The 20,519-nt window shown below is 35.5% G+C and overlaps 1 protein-coding gene and 2 long non-coding RNA genes across 3 annotated transcripts; 1 reads left to right on the top strand and 2 right to left on the bottom strand.

The window, feature by feature from the left end:
* Window positions 1-9,422: 9,422 nt before the first annotated feature.
* LOC105680069 (uncharacterized) lies at window positions 9,423-13,470 on the bottom strand. Its single transcript, XM_067359572.1, has 3 exons — window positions 13,314-13,470; window positions 10,024-11,662; window positions 9,423-9,900 (listed from the first exon to the last, which is right to left on the bottom strand). Exons 1-3 carry the CDS (start codon window positions 13,468-13,470, stop codon window positions 9,423-9,425), a joined length of 2,274 nt encoding a protein of 757 aa, XP_067215673.1.
* Window positions 13,471-15,786: 2,316 nt separating this feature from the next.
* LOC137000943 (uncharacterized) lies at window positions 15,787-17,624 on the top strand. Its single transcript, XR_010891083.1, has 2 exons — window positions 15,787-17,202; window positions 17,489-17,624. It is a non-coding gene; the product is annotated as an uncharacterized lncRNA (long non-coding RNA).
* Window positions 17,422-19,791, bottom strand: LOC137000944 (uncharacterized). Its single transcript, XR_010891084.1, has 2 exons — window positions 19,016-19,791; window positions 17,422-18,438 (listed from the first exon to the last, which is right to left on the bottom strand). It is a non-coding gene; the product is annotated as an uncharacterized lncRNA (long non-coding RNA).
* Between the last annotated feature and the right edge of the window lie 728 nt (window positions 19,792-20,519).

Below are 20,519 nucleotides of genomic sequence, written 5' to 3'. Positions count from 1 at the left end.
ACACTAAAAGTGATAAGGGCAAGGGCGACGATAGCGACAACGAGAGCGAGGTCACTGCTAAGAGAACAGCTCGACCAGCGAAAACTCTACAAGTCGCACATACTGATAAAATAGCGCAAACAAACACGGATTTGGATCTGATTAAAATCCCTGTTAAAGAAGCAAAAGGAGAAATATCTACCATGCTAGTGGATACCGGCGCTACATTAACATTAATAAAGTTAAAGCATCTGAAGGGAGAAACGCTAATCTATGACGAAAAAATTACATTAATCGGCGCCACCGGAAGAAAAACGGAAACTTTGGGGATAATTGAAGGCAATATACCCATGCGCAACAAGCGCATAAGACACAAGATACATGTAGTGGGAGATGATTTCCCCATAACACATGAAGGAATTCTGGGCGCAGATTTTTTGAAACGGCATGTGACGCATTGGGAGTACCCCACTAAGCGATTAACCATAGGAGAAACTACATTCAAGCTGTTTCCTTATAAGAAAATAATATTGGCACCACGAAGTGAAACAGTCGTGTAAGCCACAACAAGCGAAAACGCTCTAGGAGTCGTGCACGTATTGGAGACACGACCAAAGGTGATCATCGGCGTTGTTTAGTAAACGCCAGTGACTATAGCTGTCCCGTAAGCGTAATAAACACCACCGACGAAGAGATCGAAATACAAGCCCCACACGTCGATATTGAGCCCATAGAAAATAAGGTGGAAGCACAAATCTTAACCACCGGAAAATGCGAGAAGGAGAATACAGTACCTTTATCGCGTATTGGAAAAATAAAGAAGTCAATAAGGACCGAGCATATGAATTGCGAAGAAGAAAAAGCAATATTGGCAATCTGCGAAAGATACAGTAACATATTCCATTTGGACGGAGAACCCCTGACCTGCACCGAGGCACTGCAATACAAGATCGTAACTCGAGCCGGTACGGCACCCGCGAATACGCGACCGTATAGATTACCGGAGAAGCATAAGGCCGAAGTAAATAGACAGGTACAGGAAATGCTAAGAAACGATATCGTACGTCCAAGCTCGAGTCAATGGAACGCACCACTTTTGGTGGTACCCAAGAAAACAGACGCTTCGGGAAAACCTAAAATGCGAGTCGTGGTCGATTTCCGAAAATTAAACGACCTAACAGTCGGAGACTCTTTTCCACTGCCAAATATAACAGATATTTTGGACCAACTAGGGAATTCAAAATATTTTACAACGTTAGATCTGGCATCGGGCTATCATCAAATACCCATGGCAGACAGAGATAAGCAAAAAACGGCTTTTTCAACGCCCTACGGGCATTATGAATTTAATCGGATGCCGTTCGGGCTAAAGAATGCCCCGGCAACGTTTCAAAGATTAATGAATACTATTCTGGCGGGCATACAAGGAATACGGTGTCTGGTCTATTTAGACGACATCGTGATATACGGCGCTAGTTTAGAAGACCACAACCGGCGACTATTAGAAGTATTACAAAAAATACGCGACAATAATTTAAAATTACAGCCGGACAAGTGTGAATTTCTTAGAAAAGAAGTGGCATATTTAGGACACATAATTACCGAACACGGAATTATGCCTGACCCTGGAAAAATCCAGGCAGTAAAGAGTTTCCCTACGCCAAAACGAGTCAAGGATGTGCAATCATTCATAGGACTGGCGGGCTATTATAGACGGTTTATCAAAAATTTTTTGAAAATAGTCATACCACTCACAAAATTAGTTAAAAAGGGAGTAAAATTCGAGTGAACACAAGAGCAGCAAAGAGCTTTTGACAATCTAAAAGAGACACTAATTACCGCTCCCGTCTTGCAGTACCCAAATTTCAACGATGAATTTATACTGACTACCGATGTATCGGATTTCGCGATAGAAGGTATCTTGTCACAAGGAATGATAGGACAAGACCGACCAATAGCTTATGCTAGCAGAATTCTTTCTCGTGCAGAACAAAATTATAACACGACGGAAAAAGAATTACTCGCGATTGTGTGGGCGGTCAAACATTTTCGACCGTACCTATACGGGACCAAATTTAAAATTGTCACCGACCATAAACCGCTAATTTGGTTGTTTAACGTGACCGATCCAGGATCTCGTCTAATTAGATAGAGACTGAAATTGGAAGAGTACGATTATGAAATCATACACAAAGCCGGAAAATACAATACAAATGCTGACGCACTAAGTCGCAACATCGCTCACGCTATACATATAATCGACAAGGAGAAAAAGAGTGATGAAGAGAAAGAAGAGAGAGATAGCGAAAAGGAGATAAAAAGGTACACAGAGGAAAAGAAACAACAAATATTATATGAGTATCACGATGCACCTATAGGAGGGCATCAAGGAAAAGAAAGAACAATCAATCGCATACGTTTAAAGCATAACTGGAAGGGACTAACCAAAGTTGTCGAAAATTACATAGCCAAATGTGGCCTATGCCAGAAAAATAAATTATCACGACGAACAAAGGCACCGTTAATAATCACAGATACGCCAAAGAAACCTTTTGAAAAATGCGCTCTTGATATAGTAGGACCACTGACGATTACTGATAACGGAAATAAATACATTCTAACTTTTCAAGATAATCTGACTAAATTAAGTAAAGCTATACCAATTATTAATCAAGAAGCTAACATGATAGCTAAAGAATTCGTAACGAAGATAATATTGGAATACGGAATATCCGAAAAAATTTTAACAGATCAAGGTACCAACTTTGTAAGCGAAATATTCAAAAACATGTGCAAATTGCTAGAAATAGAAAAAATACAAACAACTGCATACCATCCGGAAAGTAACGGAGCACTCGAACGATCACATAGAACGTTAGCAGAATATTTACGACATTATATTAACTTCAATCAAACAGATTCGGATGAGTGGATACCTTACGCGATGTTCACGTATAATACAACACCGCACACCGCGACATCCTATACTCCGTACGAATTAATATACGGACATCAAGCAACGCTTCCAACAGCATTAACCTATCCACCGAAAACTAGCTATACGTACGATAATTACGCAGCGGAACTAAGAGAAAAATTAAGAGCCGCACACCAAGTGGCAAAAGAAAATTTAAAGGTGAAAAAGATTAAAGCTAAAGACTATTATGATAAAAAGACTCAAGTAAGCACATTTAAAGCAGGGGATAAAATATTATTATACGACGAAACACTAAGACGAGGACGCTCGAAAAAACTTGACGCGTTATGGACAGGACCTTACATAGTAATTGAGAAAAAATCAAGCGTTAACTACATCATAAAAAAGGGACGAAAAACAATGCTGGTGCATGCAAACCGCATTAAGCATTTTATCGAAAACTAAATCACACTTACCGTATCATGGAGAATCGGGATAATCCTCATTCTCACTGGCCTCCTCCTGGAGCCAATGCGCCCTGTTCAGGATACAGGTGACTTCAAGAATAGCCATCATCACACGTCGCCACTCCACATTGCTCACACGACGACGACGACGGCTAAAACGCCGAAACTGCCGAACTATAGCACGGTATAATCCTGCTATCAAATCGCGGCAAAGAATCGCCCTTGCCCGACCTTGCGAAGAGACCTACGCTCCTCTAAACCACTAACGATTACTGGAACAATCTCCTCCAGTAATTCGGCCGTTGAAAAGGGTCTTCTAATAACAACTCGATCACCGGTCCGCAACATTATCACTATGTTCTCGAACTCTATTAAAACTGAACAAACGCTGAACGACAACTGACGCACAGTAGCACTCGCGCAAATCACAAGATCCTTTCAAAGGACAAAATGCAGAACACGCACATATAAAAAATTATCGTAACACCCTACACTATTGATATAATATAACACGTAGCATAAAACTTCCAGGTATACTAGAGGATAAACTAATCAAGGTGAGAACTGAAACGATATCCCCAGTCAAGATAGAATACTTCTCACAAGAACCAGGGCTATATTATGAACAAATAGGAGAATTAAATCTCATCGAAACAAAATGGAAACTAGTAATAAAATTAGATATTACGGCAATAAATATAAGATTTAAACGTATTAAGGAAAAAATACAAGATACGGATGAAATTTGTAATGAAATTAATAATAAATCCACAGAACAACCATGCCGAAACATGAAGTTAATAATCGAAAAGAACATTAATCAACGAATGACGGAATCGATAAAACAAATATAAATACCATTTATAAAAAACCTTCCGACAAACGACGCGGATTAATAAACGAGATAGGTAGTATCGCTAAAACTCTATTTGGAACCATGGACGCAGATGACGAGAAAAATATTAATGAACAATTACATTTGATAAAGAATAACGAACAAATAACACAACACGCCGCGAAAACGCAAATAAAAATATTAAACACAACGCTTACACACATAAATAAGCTAGAAGATACACTAGAACATAATAACGAATTATTAAAAAACGCTACAAAAAATATTTACAATCGAATCTCAGATGAAATTAAACGAGAAGACATATTAGAACACTTTCTAATAATAAATGCAATTCTAACTGATCTACAACGAGATATTCAAGATATTATTGACTTTCTGACACAAATACAAAACGGAATATTAAATCCAAAAATAACACCAATAGAAAAAATAATTTCTGAATTAAAAGAAGCATTTGCCTCATTTGCCTCAAGGAACACAATTTCCCTTTGGACTCAAAATAGAAGAATGGAATACCATCAAAAAATTAATTACCACAAGCGCATACTATGACAATACAAATATTTATACTATACTACAATTCCTTTTGATAACATTTCCTAAATACAAAATAATAAAAATAATTCCTTTACCTATACATGACCATGACAACATTTTCGTTTTCACTGAAGTGAATCAACATATAATCGCGATAAGTACAGACGGACCGACATACATGACTTTAACAAAAGAAAACTTAAATAAATGTATCAATGTACGCAATACATACTTATGCGAACCCTATAGTCCTATTTATATTGTAAACACAAATTCTCTTTGCGAAATACAAACGTACTCACACATAACAAAAAATACGGATAATTGCGATAAGCGTTATATTAAGAGTAATCAAACTTTATGGATAGCATTAAGAACACCAAATACATGGTTGTACTCTACACTTAAGGAACAACAAATATATATACATTGTAAAAATAATAATGAAACTGTTGTAGTAATTAAGCGAACAGGAAAAATAACGTTAAAAGAAAACTGTAATTGCAACAGATATGACAATAAAAACAAAAAACGTTGAGCAAATCGCGAATATACAAACTTATTTACCAAATTTTAATTTAACATTTAGCAAAGATCAGAATACACAAAATAAGAAAAGTCCATTGCAAGGACTAAAATTTAAAAAAATTATACAAGATCCGAAAGAATTAATGGATTTCAGTAATAAACTTGAGGAAATAAATAAAGATGTTAACGACAATCTAAAAAATCCATTCGCAGAACAAGCATTTGTCTATCCTATGACAACAAGTAGCATAACTGTTGTAATTGCCATAATACTTGCCATTATATTAGGAATAAAACTATGGAAAGAGCAAAGTCCATTTTAGAATAAATAAATGGAGCCTCAAGGTTACGAAAACTCGTATCTCCTCGTTTTCTTTTCTCAACGGCGGGGGGGGGGGAATGTTGTGGGTCCAAAGAACCACAACCAATTATTAATAATAAAATATATATATATTAATAAAATATAAGAAGATGTCTATTACGTATCAGATTAAGATATCTAATATTCAGTTTCCGGCTCATGCGAGACACCGGATAAATCGCGCAGCAAAAATTAAAACCTAATTCACTTTTTACGCGACAATGCTGACGAACGATCGAATTTCGTCAGCAAGTTAGATCGTTAAAACTGCAATCAAGTGCAGTTTCACGTATATAAAATCGCCGTCGCGAGATCACGACGGCAGGTCTAAAACTATCAGTCACAAGAAACAGACGTATGTCCGTTGGGACCACAAATCTAGAAGAACGCGAATTATAACAATTCGCTAAAAGCGAATAAGAGTAACTTGGGGCTCCGTGATACTACACTAAGGCAAGGATTCCTGACAGAACCTAGTTTATCTAGAAGTAAAGGAATTTGTAATAAAACAAGAAACCAATAAATATACGAGAGACTGTTTTTTATTGAAAAAACGTCAAAGGATTATTCCCGGATTCCCAGCCTAACTCCTCGGCAGATCCCGAATCCGTGCCCTATCACCAAGGGCACAACAAAAATAAGAAAAGTATATATGACATTTTTCTTCAGTGATATATATAGTATTATATGTATATTTTTTATTTATTATTTTGTCATATTTAATTCATATTTATTTGACACCTTGTATACGCCTATGTCTTCTCGGACATTATATTGTAGCCTTGCGACAAAATTTCAGTCGAGAAAACAAGCACAAGCATCGTTTGTTTACAAACTTTCGATGACACACGTACATAGACCACACGTCAGTGTAGTGAGTTACCACTACAAACAAATGCGTACACACGGACCTACGCGGCGTAGGCTATGCCGATAATGTCGTTTCATTTTTAGTACCATCGAAATGATGGCGCTTTTGCGTCGCAGTTCGGCTGCCACTCCAGCATCCTCTTAATGATATTCAATAAAGTTTCTTTTGTCATGGGTTTGGAGAATTCGTAATAGATAGGTTGCTTCCACTTCAAAAAGAGACCACGAACTACTGCAACTTGGCACGTTGTATGCGGTCCGTAAATCTTTTGTTTTTTTCAATCTAAATCTATTTTATTCGCGATATATATTTCATCGAAACTGAATGCACAAAGTTTTTCTATAGTAGTTAGGTGCTGTCTTTTCATCTCCATTATCTTAATTACTTCGTGAAGAATTCCAGACTTCACCTGAAAATCAGCGACCCACTTTCGTAGAGTTGAGACGCAGGGTAATGGTATTTTTATTACTTCTCGACAATAATTGTACGACCTTGCACTCATGCACCGAAGAGCAATAGCCATATTAATATCATCGATCGTCCATGGAATTCGCGATTTCTGCATTATGAGTCGCTTCACCTGTCCAGGTGTAAATATCCTCTCCAGTATACTGCCCGCTATTTCTTTCCCGCATTTATCCATATCTTTTTGCATAATTTTTCGATCATGCTGCATTTTTCTTTCAGCTTGGCTTGAAGTTGCACGGTCGTGGAAACAAGCTGTTCGTTTTTTTCTCGCATTTCCTTCAAAGTGGTCAATATGTTTTCATATTCCTCTAATGTTGGTGGTTATTTCAATCGATGTCTGAAAAATGTAATGCATAAAATGACAGCGACTGAGAAAATAATTAGAGAAAGGAAAAAAAAGAGAGAAAGAGAGAGAGAGAGAGAGAGAGAGAGAGAGAGAGAGAGAGAGAGAGAGAGAGAGAGAGAGAGAGAGAGAGAGAGAGAGAGCGCTATATTTCAAAAACTATTTGTCAGAATGGAATTTTTTTTAATTTTACAGAAAGTTATTGAGGTCTCCGATTTTTTGGACTAATATACGTACTTTTGTTTTGAAATAGAGGCATGTGCCTTCCACGGGTATTTTTTCGGGATGATACTTCGTAGATCCGTGGACGAGGAAATATGTATTTCTTCTTAATTTCAGAATTTATTTGTGCCGAATGTGAGATGTTTCTGAATACAAAATGGGTAGCAACACTTAATTACGTATATAATTGCTCGACAAGATAAGATATCGAGAGCTCGTTGTCTAACGTGACGACGAACGAGACGTACAACGTACGAGTGCATAGGCGCGCACGCTCGCGCGATGGCAGCGACGCGAAGACGCCGAAGGGCGCCCAAAAAAAAAACAGTAACAACCGATACGCACAAAAAAACGCCTTAGCGCGCAGGGCGGTTGTTTTGAATAAATATCTAACACGCCGCTCCCTTTGAAAGGACGTATTTTCAATAAGTGTTAATTAACGGATGTAACATAGGCTATTTGCTTACAGCTAAGAATCTTATAACTAACGCAAGTGATGTAATATAAGAGGCGCTCGCTCGAAAGTTGAAAATAGGTATTATTGCGCCTTGTAAACTAAAAAAGGAAACAAATTGAAATTGGCAAATGATTTTGCAATAAGAAAACGTATTCAAACTTACATGACTAACATTGAACGGAGTCGAAACGCATATTAAGAGTCTAATGGTAGTACCGCGATTTTGGACAAAGTTCTTATGAATAAGCCCTTTGCAGTACGGACGGTGGCCGTTTGGGCGACATTGTCTGCACCCGGGTGAATTTTTTCGATGCGTCCCAGTAACCATTATAGTAGCGCCAGGCCCTGTTGTTTGAGTAATACCAGCTAATCTGGCTTCAGTTGCTCTCCCTTGCTGATTCTCCATTTAAAACGTTCCTGAAGGGAATGAAAATACTCGCAGCTCCACCTGCGCCAAAAATGCTGTCTAATTTGCTCGACTTGCTCCCATTGCACTAATCTATTCTCGTTTACATCTGTTAAATCACTGTAAAGGAAACTATTCAAGGCGGTGCCAACCAGAAAGTGACCGGGACTGAGATAAGCTAAGTCATTAGGGTCATTGCTTAAGGGTGTAAGAGGACGCGAGTTGAGAATGGCCTCTATTTCGCACAACACCGTTTGTAGTTCCTCGTAGGTCAAATGCGCCTTGCCGGCTATACGATACAAGTGATTTTTCGCGGATTTTACGGCCACTTCCCACAAGCCGTCAAAATGCGGAGCATTGGGTGGGATAAATTTCCACGAGGTCTCCTGTTCGCGATGCTTCACATCGAAGCATTTGAACCTGTTCGTTATTGAAAAAGTAAAATTCCTTGAGCCGCCTGTGAGCTCCGACGAAATTGGTTCCATTGTCGGAATACATGCAAGATGGTTTGCCTCTGCGTGAGACAAATCGTTTGAGAGCGCCAATGAAGGCTTCGGAAAAGAGATCGCTGACAAGCTCTATATGCACTCCCTTCGTGGCGAAGCATACAAAAATTGCTATGTACGCCTTGTGATTCCGCGCGTTGTGTCGCTTGGTTTCGCGTAATATTAATGGGCCGGCGTAATCGACGCCGCAGTGAGAAAACGGTTTTGACACGGTTACGCGCCTGGCGGGTAATGAACCCATGATTGCTTCCGAGAGAACGGGCTTGACCTTGAAACATGTTACACAACCCTTTACAATTTTTCGTGTGACGGATCGCAAGGATATTGGCCAAAAACGCTGCCTTACAGCAGCCATGGTGGCTTGAGTGCCTGCATGTGCGTTGCGCACGTGCTCTTGTTCTATTATGCGTTTGGTTAAAATGTGATTGCGCGGTAGCAGAATTGGATGACAGGCATCGAAATTCAAACCTGAGTTGTCTAGTCTACCACCTACACTTTTACCTACACAATTAGCCCGTCCTTGTTTATGAACGGAGAAAGGAACAGCAGATTGCTGCACGCGTTGATAGTGTCGCCCTTGGACAAAGCCTTGTATTCTTCGGGAAAGGCCTGCTCTTGTACAATCCTAGCTATAACGTGTAATGCAAATGATATTTTCTTATAAGAAACGAATATTGTAGGCTCGGCTGGACGGTGAGTTTTACGAATTCTTAGGCAATATGCGAGAATGCGACATGCCTTGTTTAAGTTGGAATTGTTGTTTAGCAACTCATTGACAATTGAGTTTTCAACAATGGCGACGGCTGTGAAACATCCTCTCAATTCTGGGAGATCCTCCTCCCTGTGGTTGAATTTACCGCTGGGCCAACAATCTTCACTCAGCCCTAAGAAAGCGGGTCCATGCCACCAAATAGATGAATCGATTAACTCTTGCGGATAGATACCTTGCGACAAAATATCAGCAGGATTGTTTGCCGAGCTGACATGATGTCAACTAGTAGGTTCGGTTAAACGTTGTATTTCGCCGAGCCGATTGGCCACAAAAATCGACCATTTTCGGGATTGTGAGGATATTCAGGTCAAAACTATTGTAGAATCTGACCAGAGGAAAGTTTGCATGTCGGATAAGTCGAATGACTCCCTGATTTTCTCGATTAATCTGGCTAGCAACAATGCTGCTGATAGCTCGAGACGAGGCAAAGGCACAGCTTTGAGAGGAGCGACGTGAGATTTTGAGCAAAGAAGTTCGGTATAATACTCGTCCCCCTCGAGGGTTGTGCGTATATACACGCACGCTCCGTATGCACGTTGACTTGCATCGCAGAAGCCGTGGATTTGTAGAGAACGCGGCTCCGAACGTAGCTTGACGCAACGCGGGATAGACAACTGATTAATGTCTATTAGTCGTGATTTGAGGTTCGACCATCGTGAATGGAGGTCTTGCGTAACTGATTCATCCCAATGAGTGTCCAGTTGCCAGAGTTCTTGTAAGATTAATTTAGCTAAAACGATTACAGGGCCTAAGAGACCTAACGGATCGAACAGTCTGGACACCTCTAAAAGTATGACTTGTTTGGACACTGTGCCTAGAGTGTCGTCAAATTTGTAAGAGAAATGGAATGTGTCCTTGGACTGATTCCAATGAATCCCTAATATGGATGAATTCGTGCCATCATCAATGGTGACGACGTTAGCATTTTGACCACCGAGATTCGCCAACGACTGCGGGTAATTGGACGCCCATTTGCTGAGCTCGAATGCTCCTAGTCGCAACAGATCAATAGTTTTGTCGCGAATTGATTCTATTTGATTGATCGTGTCAGCTCCCGTGAGCATATTGTCTACGTAAAAATCGCGCTTGACGCAAATAGACCCGATTGGATACTTGTCGGAATGTCGCTCAGCTAAATACTTGAGGCATCTTGTCGCCAGGTAAGAAGCAGAAGACGTGCCATACGTAACAGTAATGAGCTCGAAGGCCTTGACGTTAGATTCCGGGTGGCTTCGCCATAAAATATGCTGAAAACGCGTTTGAGAAGGATGAACCCTTATCTGGCGGTACATTTTTATAATGTCAGACGCAAGAACAAATCGAAATGTGCGAAATCGTAACATAATGGAGATCAAATCCTGTTGCACGGTTGAACCCACTAAAAGAGCATCGTTTAAGGATATGCCGGTCGAACTCTTGCTAGAAGCGTCGAAAACCACGCGGATTTTAGAGGATTGCGGTGTGGACTTGAAGACGCAGTGATGAGGCAAATAGAAATGCCTTGAATTGTCGTCGACTTGCTCGTCTAGCAATCGCATGTGCCCCATTGCTAAATACTCATTTATAAATTGCGAGTAGTGTAATTTTAAGTCAGGATCGCGCCTAAAACGTTTCTCGAGACTGTAAAATCGTTTCAAGGCACCTTCTCTAGAATCTCCTAGTCTATTGAGTACTTGTTCTCTCGTCGGAAGTTTTACGATGAGTCTCCCTTGTGGAGTTTGAGACACGTTTTGCAGGAAGTGCTGCTCGCAATAGGCTTCATCGGAAGTGTAATTGTCTGATCCTCCTACGACATCCTCAATTAGCCAAAAACGAGATAATTGATCCTGTAGTTGTGTATTAGTTATCGATACTTCAAAGAATTGCACGTTTTGTCCTGAATTAGCTGGATTGCCTAATCGTCCCGCTAGAATCCATCCGAAACGAGTTTTATGCAATGTCGGGTGCTTAGGAGACGATTTAATCTGGCCTACGCAAAGTATTCGGTTGGCAACTAAGTAATTGCGGATTTCATTGATAGATGGTATTAGTTGAATTTTTTAATACTTTAACGTTTTCGAAGTGTCAAACTTATATTGTTATTTAACAGTTAATACTTCAATTGTCATTCAGTAAAAAAATTATATCAATCGAATGTTTAGTTTTTGTTTGGCATCTGTTGAAACATGGAAAGTCGAAATGAGCATTTCGCCATATTTTGCTTTTTTGCTTCTGTAAAGGAATGAACGCATCTCAAGCTCATAAGGAGTTATGTGCTGTGTATGGTGATGAAACATTAAAAGAACGGCAGTGTTAAAATTGGTTCGCTAAATTTCGTTCTGGTGATTTTTCACTTAAAGAAGAGCAACGCTCTGGTCGTCCATTGGAGATTGATGACGATCAAATAAAAACAATAATCGATTCCGATCGTCATAGCACAACACGTGAGATTGCAAAAAAGCTCAATGTATCACATACATGTATTGAAAAGCGTTTAAAACAACTTTGCTACGTAAAAAAACTCGATATATGGGTTCCTCATCAACTTAAGGAAATTCACTTAACAAAACGCATCAATAACTGCGATTTGCTTCTGAAACGTAACGAAAACGATCCATTTTGGAAACAATTAATAACTGGCGATGAAAAATGGCTCGTTTACAACAATGTCAATCGAAAAAGATCGTGGAGTAAGCAAGATGAACCAGCTCAAACAACATCCAAAGCTGAAATTCACGAAAAAAAAGTTATGTTATCAATTTGGTGAGATTACAGAGGAATTGTCTACTTTGAAATTTTACCACGCAACCAAACGATTAATTTAGATGTATACATTCAACAACTAACCAAATTAAACAATGCAATTCAAGAAAAGCGACCAGAATTGGCAAATCGTAAAGGTGTCGTGTTCCACCATGATAATGCAAGACCACACACATCTTTGGCCACTCGACAAAAATTATTGCAGCTTGGTTGAGATGTGCTGCCACATCCACCATATAGTCCTGACCTTGCACCATCGGATTACCAATTATTTCAATTTTTGCAAAATTTCTTGAATGGTAAAATTTTCAATAATGATGATGATGTCAAATCGCACTTGGTTCAGTTTTTTGCCGATAAAAACCATAAATTTTATGAACGTGGAATTATGATGCTGCCAGAAAGATGGCAAAAAGTCATCGATAAAAATGGACAATACATTATTGAATAAAGTTATTTTGTTCCATAAAAAAATTGATTTTCATTTTCTTAAAAAAATCCGCAATTACTTAGTTGCCAACCCAACAGCTGCCAGAAATGTTCTGCGCCGATTAAAATGTCAATTTGTGATGAGACATGAAATTGTGGATCGGCGAGCTGGAGATTGCGTGGAATGTCGAAGCTATTTTTTTTTAAAGAAAATGCTGGAAGCCTGTCGGTGACGTGTTCTGTAACAATACAGTCAAGAGATATATTGAAGGAATTTATACGCGACTGCAGTCGCACCTGAACTGATTGAGTTGACCTTGTGGCCGTTTTGTTAATTCCTGAAATGGAAATATCTATTGGACGAAGCTCAAGGTCGAGTATGTCTAGAAAACTCTTTGAAATGAAGCTTGCTTGAGAACCGCAATCCAATAGTATACGACAAGCCTTACATGAGCCATCGGCGTTGAACGCGTAAACAATTGCGGTTGACAGCATAATGTGATTGTGCTCAAAAGAACTTGCACTATGCGTGGCTAAAGCCAAAGCAGAAGTAGCCGTTTTTAATTCCTTTTGATTATCTGCGTCGCGATCACGTAATTCGGTCATGACGGAGCTAATATGAAGCAGTGTATTATGTTTAGCCTTACAAATTTTGCAATTGCCTGAAAAGCATTCCCACATAGCAAAATTTCATCCTACGGATGTCCGTGGGATGTAATGTAAGGGATTTTCTGATATCCCTAGGATGTCTGTACAAAGCCGTAGGATATTCGTAGGGCATCCGTGGGATATCCAAATGTCCGCTTTTCAGATATCCGTAGGACATCCAAAAATAAATCGGGTGACACCCGTTTAGACACGTAACGATTGGACACCGCACGATTGGACACGGAACGATTGGACACCGCACGATTGGAAACCGCACGATTAGACACCGCACGATTGGACACCGCACGATTGGACACCGCACGTTTGGACACCGCACGATTGGAAACGTATATTGTAAGATTGGACACCGCACGATTGGAAGCGCACACTGCATGATTGGACACTGCACGATTGGACACTGCATGATTGGACACCGCATGATTAGACACCGTACAATTAGAAACGCATACTGCACGATTGGAAACCGCACGATTGGAAACGTATATTGTAAGATTGGACACCGCACGATTGGAAGCGCACACTGCATGATTGGACACTGCACGATTGGACACCGCACGATTGGAAGCGCACACTGCATGATTGGACACTGCACGATTGGACACCGCACGATTGGAAACGCATACTGCACGATTGGAAACCGCACGATTGGAAACCGCACGATTGGACACCGCACGATTGGAGACCGCACGATTGCTTGTGGCTAATGCTAAGGACCATTATACATGAAAAAGTTTTAGTTGTATTTGTAAGTCTGTAGGCAAATTAACTACTAATCAAAATTAAGCATTTTCACAACATTTTCATAAGAATATTTGATAATAATTGATTCGTTTGCATGGGATATCCGACTGTGATATACGATGCATTGTAAAACAGGCCTTAACGTCCTAATGACTACGACTAAAATTTTTTACATACATTGATCTTTATGGATCATTTTGCATAAGTATACTTTTAACCGTGATAAGTTGCTTATTTTAATAATTTCAAATAATTTTTTTTTTACACATAAGGTATATCACTGTTATTTATAAGTGTTATTTAATAAAATTAAATAATGATCCAAGATTACAAATTAGCGATATTTTGTGTTCCAATTGTTAATTACTCTCTTTTACTTTCAATAGTACAACTAATTACCACATTACTGCTACAAATTATATATCACTGTGTCAACGTAATAACAGTGCTGTAAGAAATATGTATTTATAGTCTAAAATAATTATTTTTAATCTCTACATTAGTTGATTAATAAACTTTAATAAAATGTACATGCTAATACAACATTTTTAATCAAATTATAACCTGTACATGAAATTTTGCTTTTGAACATAATGCTTTTAATTTAGATCATTAAATGTCAAATTCATTTATCACATCTAAAATTAATCACATTTAAAAAAGTTAAGAGCGACATATCCTTGCATCTGTAGTAATTACAAATGAAATTTTTAACTGATCAAATATCAAGAGAGAATCTATTGACAAGGTATGAAATTCTATTAAGTGAGAGTTCTTTATTATTGTCTCTGTTTTTAAGAATTTTATGGAATGTTATGGAATTATCTGTTGTCACAAATTAAGTTGTGTTTATTAAAGAATCAACGTGCTTCTACAGTTAACGTATGTTCGTATGTAAAGTATTAATGTTCCTATCCAGTAAATGCATGTATGTGTATACTTTAAAATAGTCTGTAGGTTATCCATAGAATGCAGAGTAATATATTATCTACATCACAGTACTTAAAACTCAAACAATATGTGTTGTATCTGCTATATCTATGTATTTTTACAAATACATGTATGTAAGTGAAAATGTAATCAATTTAAGCCTTGAATTATGTGATATATATAGCATATCTACATAAAATATGACAACTGTCATACTTTATTAAATCTACTTGGATTAAGTCATTAGTTAAAGAAGCTTTTATGTGCATGGCATTTTCTTTAATTAGTCATAATGTAAGAATAATCCATAAAATTATAAATTTAAAGCTTTTGGATATGGATTACTAACAAGTAATCCATATCCAATTTTCCTACATTGAAAATTATCAAAATCTCATGTGGAAAGGATTTCTCCATGAAAAGAAATTAATAAGAGAAGTTTTTATTTTCTATTAATTATATCATTTTTTACTTGGGTCAGTTTTTATCTATTTTTTAAGAATTAAATTTATAAATAATTAGCCAAGAAAAGAAAAAAATTATCATGCTTGATCCAAGAAATAATAGTAAAAGAAACTTCAATGTTATTTTTAAATCATGTATTAAATTTTTATCTTTATTTTTCTCAAAATGTTCTTCATGTAGGTTGAATTATTTTTGTAGTCAATTAATAACTCAAAAATTTGTTTATTTATAAAATGGTAAAAGAAATTCTTGTTCAGAAACTCACAAGTATTTGACATCTGTCGTACTTAACAACGAATACACCATGTAATACATAGTATTAGTTTTTGAATGCAACACTTTAAAATACATGCTTTACATTTTAATTCATATATGTATATTACCTCTATAGAAAATAAATGTATGCCATCCTAAAATATTGTAACAATAAAAGAGACTTTAATATTTCAAGGAAATCTTTAAATTATATGGATGAACGCTGATATTTGCACAACATGTCACAAAGATTCTAATAGCGGATAAAATATTAAAAAAACTTTCGCTTAAAAGAATCTCATGTCTTGTTAATGGATTCTCTTCTAATACTTGATAACAGCTAGAGAGCTGCCTTGTAAATTATTTTGGATGCACAGAATATATGACTTGAAGCTCTTTTAAATCTGAAATAGGCATTTAATGATTTTAAATAGCACAATATATTTAAATTTCATATAAGCACAATAATTTTAATAGAACTTTATTAGCACATATCACTATACATACTCTATTAAGATTTAGTATGTAGGAAATCTTAAAACTTCTAAAACAGCAACTTGCATTGTAAATGACTTCTCTCACAGCACTAATGGATATTGCACAATGATATGTTTACCATCATATTGACACCTGTTATATTATCGAAAACAAAAATTAATTATTTATTGAAAGATATTGTTATAAATAAATTAATATAATCTAATAAATCACTAAACTTTTCTTATTAAAAAGTATTTAGATAAACATACAACACTTGCTTAAAATAGTGATATAACTAATTAAAATTCAAAGAATTTGTTACAAATATTAAATATAATTATTTTAACTTCTGATACATGTCTTCCTGATTATTTTATTTCCTCTTTTTACAAAGGCATACAAGCGCAATGTTATTTTGCAGAAATGAGGATATGGAAAGAATTTACACTGAGACGCTCTGAAAACAATAATATAACTTATTACAGGGCAATACAATAAGAAAGGTTAAAAAATATAACAAAATATAACACGTTATGCAAGGAATAGTATAATTTTTAATTATTTGAACATAACATACACACACTATGTAAAAAGTAGAAATATGCTTGCTGAGAAAATTGTTTGCACATATTCTTTAAAGTTACAACACTCCAAATTGTCACTGCGAGCTCCGTAATGATTATGACTATTATGTATCACATTATAAATTATATTGCATATTACGTTCTCGTGAGAGAGAAGAATCGGTTTCGACCGCGGATGACGATTATGTGTTGAGGAAACTGTTCGCCAAATCAAGTAATTAACGTTTAGATTTAATATTGATTTATTTATTAAATCCCATTTATAATTTTTATCTTTATAATACTTTAAGTACAAAAAGAATCAATCCAACTTAGTGGAATGCTTCAATATTAACCGATTTAGCAAAAAAACACACATATTTTATCGATTTAGTATGTAAGCTAATATATAAATTTTATAGTTAATATTTAAAAGTAACAATTTCAATTATAATACATTTATTAAAGTCTATTTTACATATATACGTTCATATACATACATTTTGTATTTTATGTTTCAGCTGTCAGCTCAGCCTTTCAACACGAAGCAGTATTATCGAATGTCCGTCATAATGATGATGATGAAAATACAATGCAATATACTGTTGTACAATAAACATGTATACTATGAAATATTTAAACTTACATATGTAATAACTAATTTTGCACCTTATATCGCAATATGATTATTATTACGTATCACATATCAAATTACAACGCAATATAAAACAAAACGCAACGTGTTTTAATAAGGAAAACTATTGAAAAACTAATGAAACTTAAAAAAATAACATCCAGCAAATTAATATTCCTCTTAAAAATCGTGAAAATAACTAAAAATACTGTTGTACTATAAATATGTTATAAAATATTTGATTGAAACCAACATACGTAATAACTAATTTTGCACTTTATATCGCAGTATGATTAGAACTATTGTGTGTATCACATTACATATTACTACGCAATATGAAACAAAACAACGTGTAATAATAAGAAAAAGCTAAAGAAAAACTTATAAAAATAAAATGTAGCTAATTAACATTTTTTTAAACAAATCTATCATGTTAAAAGTTTCAACAAATAATTAAATCTTTTAGCTTAAAGAACAGGCTTCATAACACTAATACAACTTTATTTTGGAAAGTTTTTGGCTCATGTTGCTTTGATATTAATCCATTTCAGATATTTTTTTATTCCTCTTGTTTTTTTTTTTTTAATTTTCTTGTACATTTTTGATAATTATTTTCAATATTTAATTGATTTAGTTGGAATATTTGAGTTATTAGAACTGAAAAAAAATTTTAGTAATTAAAAAAATTATAGCAATTTTTTTAAATTATAAAAATGGTTCTAATTGTGACTTACTTAATAGTAAATAATGGTTTTCGTTTCTGTTTGCGTTTTGTCTCGGCTTGTATGTCTACTTTTTGAATAATAACTTGGCATTGTTGATATTCCTTTTTAGTATCTAAAATATCAAAATTCTATAATATAAAATATATACAATGTACAATAAAAATATTAATAAAATATTATATATACAGGTTGTTCAAAATGTGTCAAGACAGCTGGATATTTCTAAAAATATACATTTTATAGAAAAATATTTTAAGCAAAAGTTACAGGATAGAAAGTAATATATTTAGTTTTAAACCCTGATAAATATTTAACAGTGTGAAACTTAAATCAAAAATTTAATTGTTAACATCATTAATTACATTACTTTATATTTTGTAACTTTTGTCTAAAACATTTTTGTATAAAATGCTTTTCGAAATATCCAGCTATCCTCATACATTTCGGATATTTTGTATATTAGATTATATACAATTAATGAATCTAAATTTGATTATTGACATTGGATAAATAATTTTCTTGTATATACAGTATCGAGTTTTTTTATCGATATTATCTATAATAAAATAAATTTACATAAAAAATTATTACAACTTGTAATGTTAATCACAATTATATTATAATTGAAAATAATTGATGTTAGTTTATAAGTTACTTATTATAATAATTTAAAATAATAATAATTTTACCTTCCAGTTTGTTTGAATGGTCAAGATTAGTGTTTTGTTCGGAAAAATGAGTCATTTTTGTAAATATATCTTGATTATATATAACTAAAAATAAATAGGTGATAAATTTTTGTTTCTAAAATGCTATCAATATTTTTTAAATACATATTTTATTATTACCTATTTTTTATGATTTTTTTATTTATTTATATTTCTATATAAATAAGAATTATATATATTAAATAAAAATAAAAATTATATATATTACCTTCAGATTCATTCAGATTATTTTCAAATGTAATATTATGTAAATAATCCACAGTTTGATCCATATTTTCAACATCAGTATTTGAAACTATAAATTATATATTACTATATATAATAATTTTACCTTTAAGTTTGTTTGAATTATCAAGACTGATATTTTGTTCGGAAAAATAAATGATTTTTGTAAATATATTTCGATTATATATATGTAATTTAAAAAAATAGACGATAAATTTTTATTAAGTACTAGCTTAAATACTATCAATAATTCTTTAACGTATATTTTATTATTATCTATTTTTAAACAGTTCAAACGATTAACGGATTCGACTATGCACAATTACTATCATCAAAAGCATTTCATAAATTATATTTTATTTGTAAATAAGAAAATAATTGAGTAGTATAGCAATGATGATTCTAACTCTGGGATTTGAGGGGGTGCGCGGGTGAAAAGGGGAAGAGGGGTATCGGATAACAGTGGAGGGGGTAATAACGTCATCGTTTTTGGAGGAGAGGGGGTAAATGTGGAGTGGTAGGGGTATCAGATTACAATAATTCCCGGAAGATAAGGATTGTTAATACAAATTGTAGGCATCGCGAGATAAGGATTCCCAGAAAAGATAAGGATTGTTTATTGGAAAGAGAACTGTTTATTGGTGCAGGTTTTTTTTTTCTACGCATCAAAGTAGAGCGCCATGTTGTCAGAATCATTATGTTTATAGTATGCAGGTTCGTGCAGATTTACGGATTGCGTCATCGCTGTATTTTAGAACAAAGAGGCAGCATTTGAGCGCCGTTTCTTAGAGGGTGTGATAATGATTGTTAATACAAATTGTAGGCATCGCCATGTTGCTAGATGCGTCATCGTGTTTGGAGGAGAGGAGGTAATTTTGGAATGGTGGGGGGTATCAGATCACAATAATTCCCGGAAGAGATAAGATAAGGATTGTTAATGCAAATATGAGCCATCGATAGTTTTAATCAATGTCGTGTGCAACAAGCGGGTATATAAGGTCCATCATGACCAAGTCGAGGTAACAATCGAAATGTTCATCGCGCTATTGGACGAACGTGACATTCTGAGCTTGTCCGCGGAGCAATTAGAAATCGTGCCGAAAGTGATTCTTATAAAAAACTTTGCTCGGTTTGTGGATCACGTGTGGGATAGGCTACCGGATCATTTAAGAACGGATCCGGAAGTGCAAGGTTATCGTCGGTGCTCGTTGCACTACAACCAGTCGTGGCAGCGTGACCA

The sequence above is a fragment of the Linepithema humile genome, chromosome 7 (genome assembly GCF_040581485.1).
Source record: "Linepithema humile isolate Giens D197 chromosome 7, Lhum_UNIL_v1.0, whole genome shotgun sequence".
In the NCBI taxonomy this organism is placed as follows: Eukaryota; Metazoa; Arthropoda; class Insecta; order Hymenoptera; family Formicidae; genus Linepithema; species Linepithema humile.
Note: the sequence above shows the minus strand (reverse complement) of the source record. Positions and strands in the feature narration are given on the sequence as shown.

Excerpts from the sequence above, each read along its gene's own strand:
- LOC105680069 (XM_067359572.1), bottom strand. The coding sequence starts at position 13,470 with ATGACCGAATTACGTGATCGCGACGCAGATAATCAAAAGGAATTAAAA. Across the intron at positions 11,663-13,313 it reads GTTCAACGCCGATGGCTCAT|GCCAGATTAAATCGTCTCCT; the intron begins GTAAGGCTTGTC and ends TACTTTGCGTAG. Across the intron at positions 9,901-10,023 it reads GACATGCAAACTTTCCTCTG|CTCGGCAAACAATCCTGCTG; the intron begins GTCAGATTCTAC and ends ACATCATGTCAG.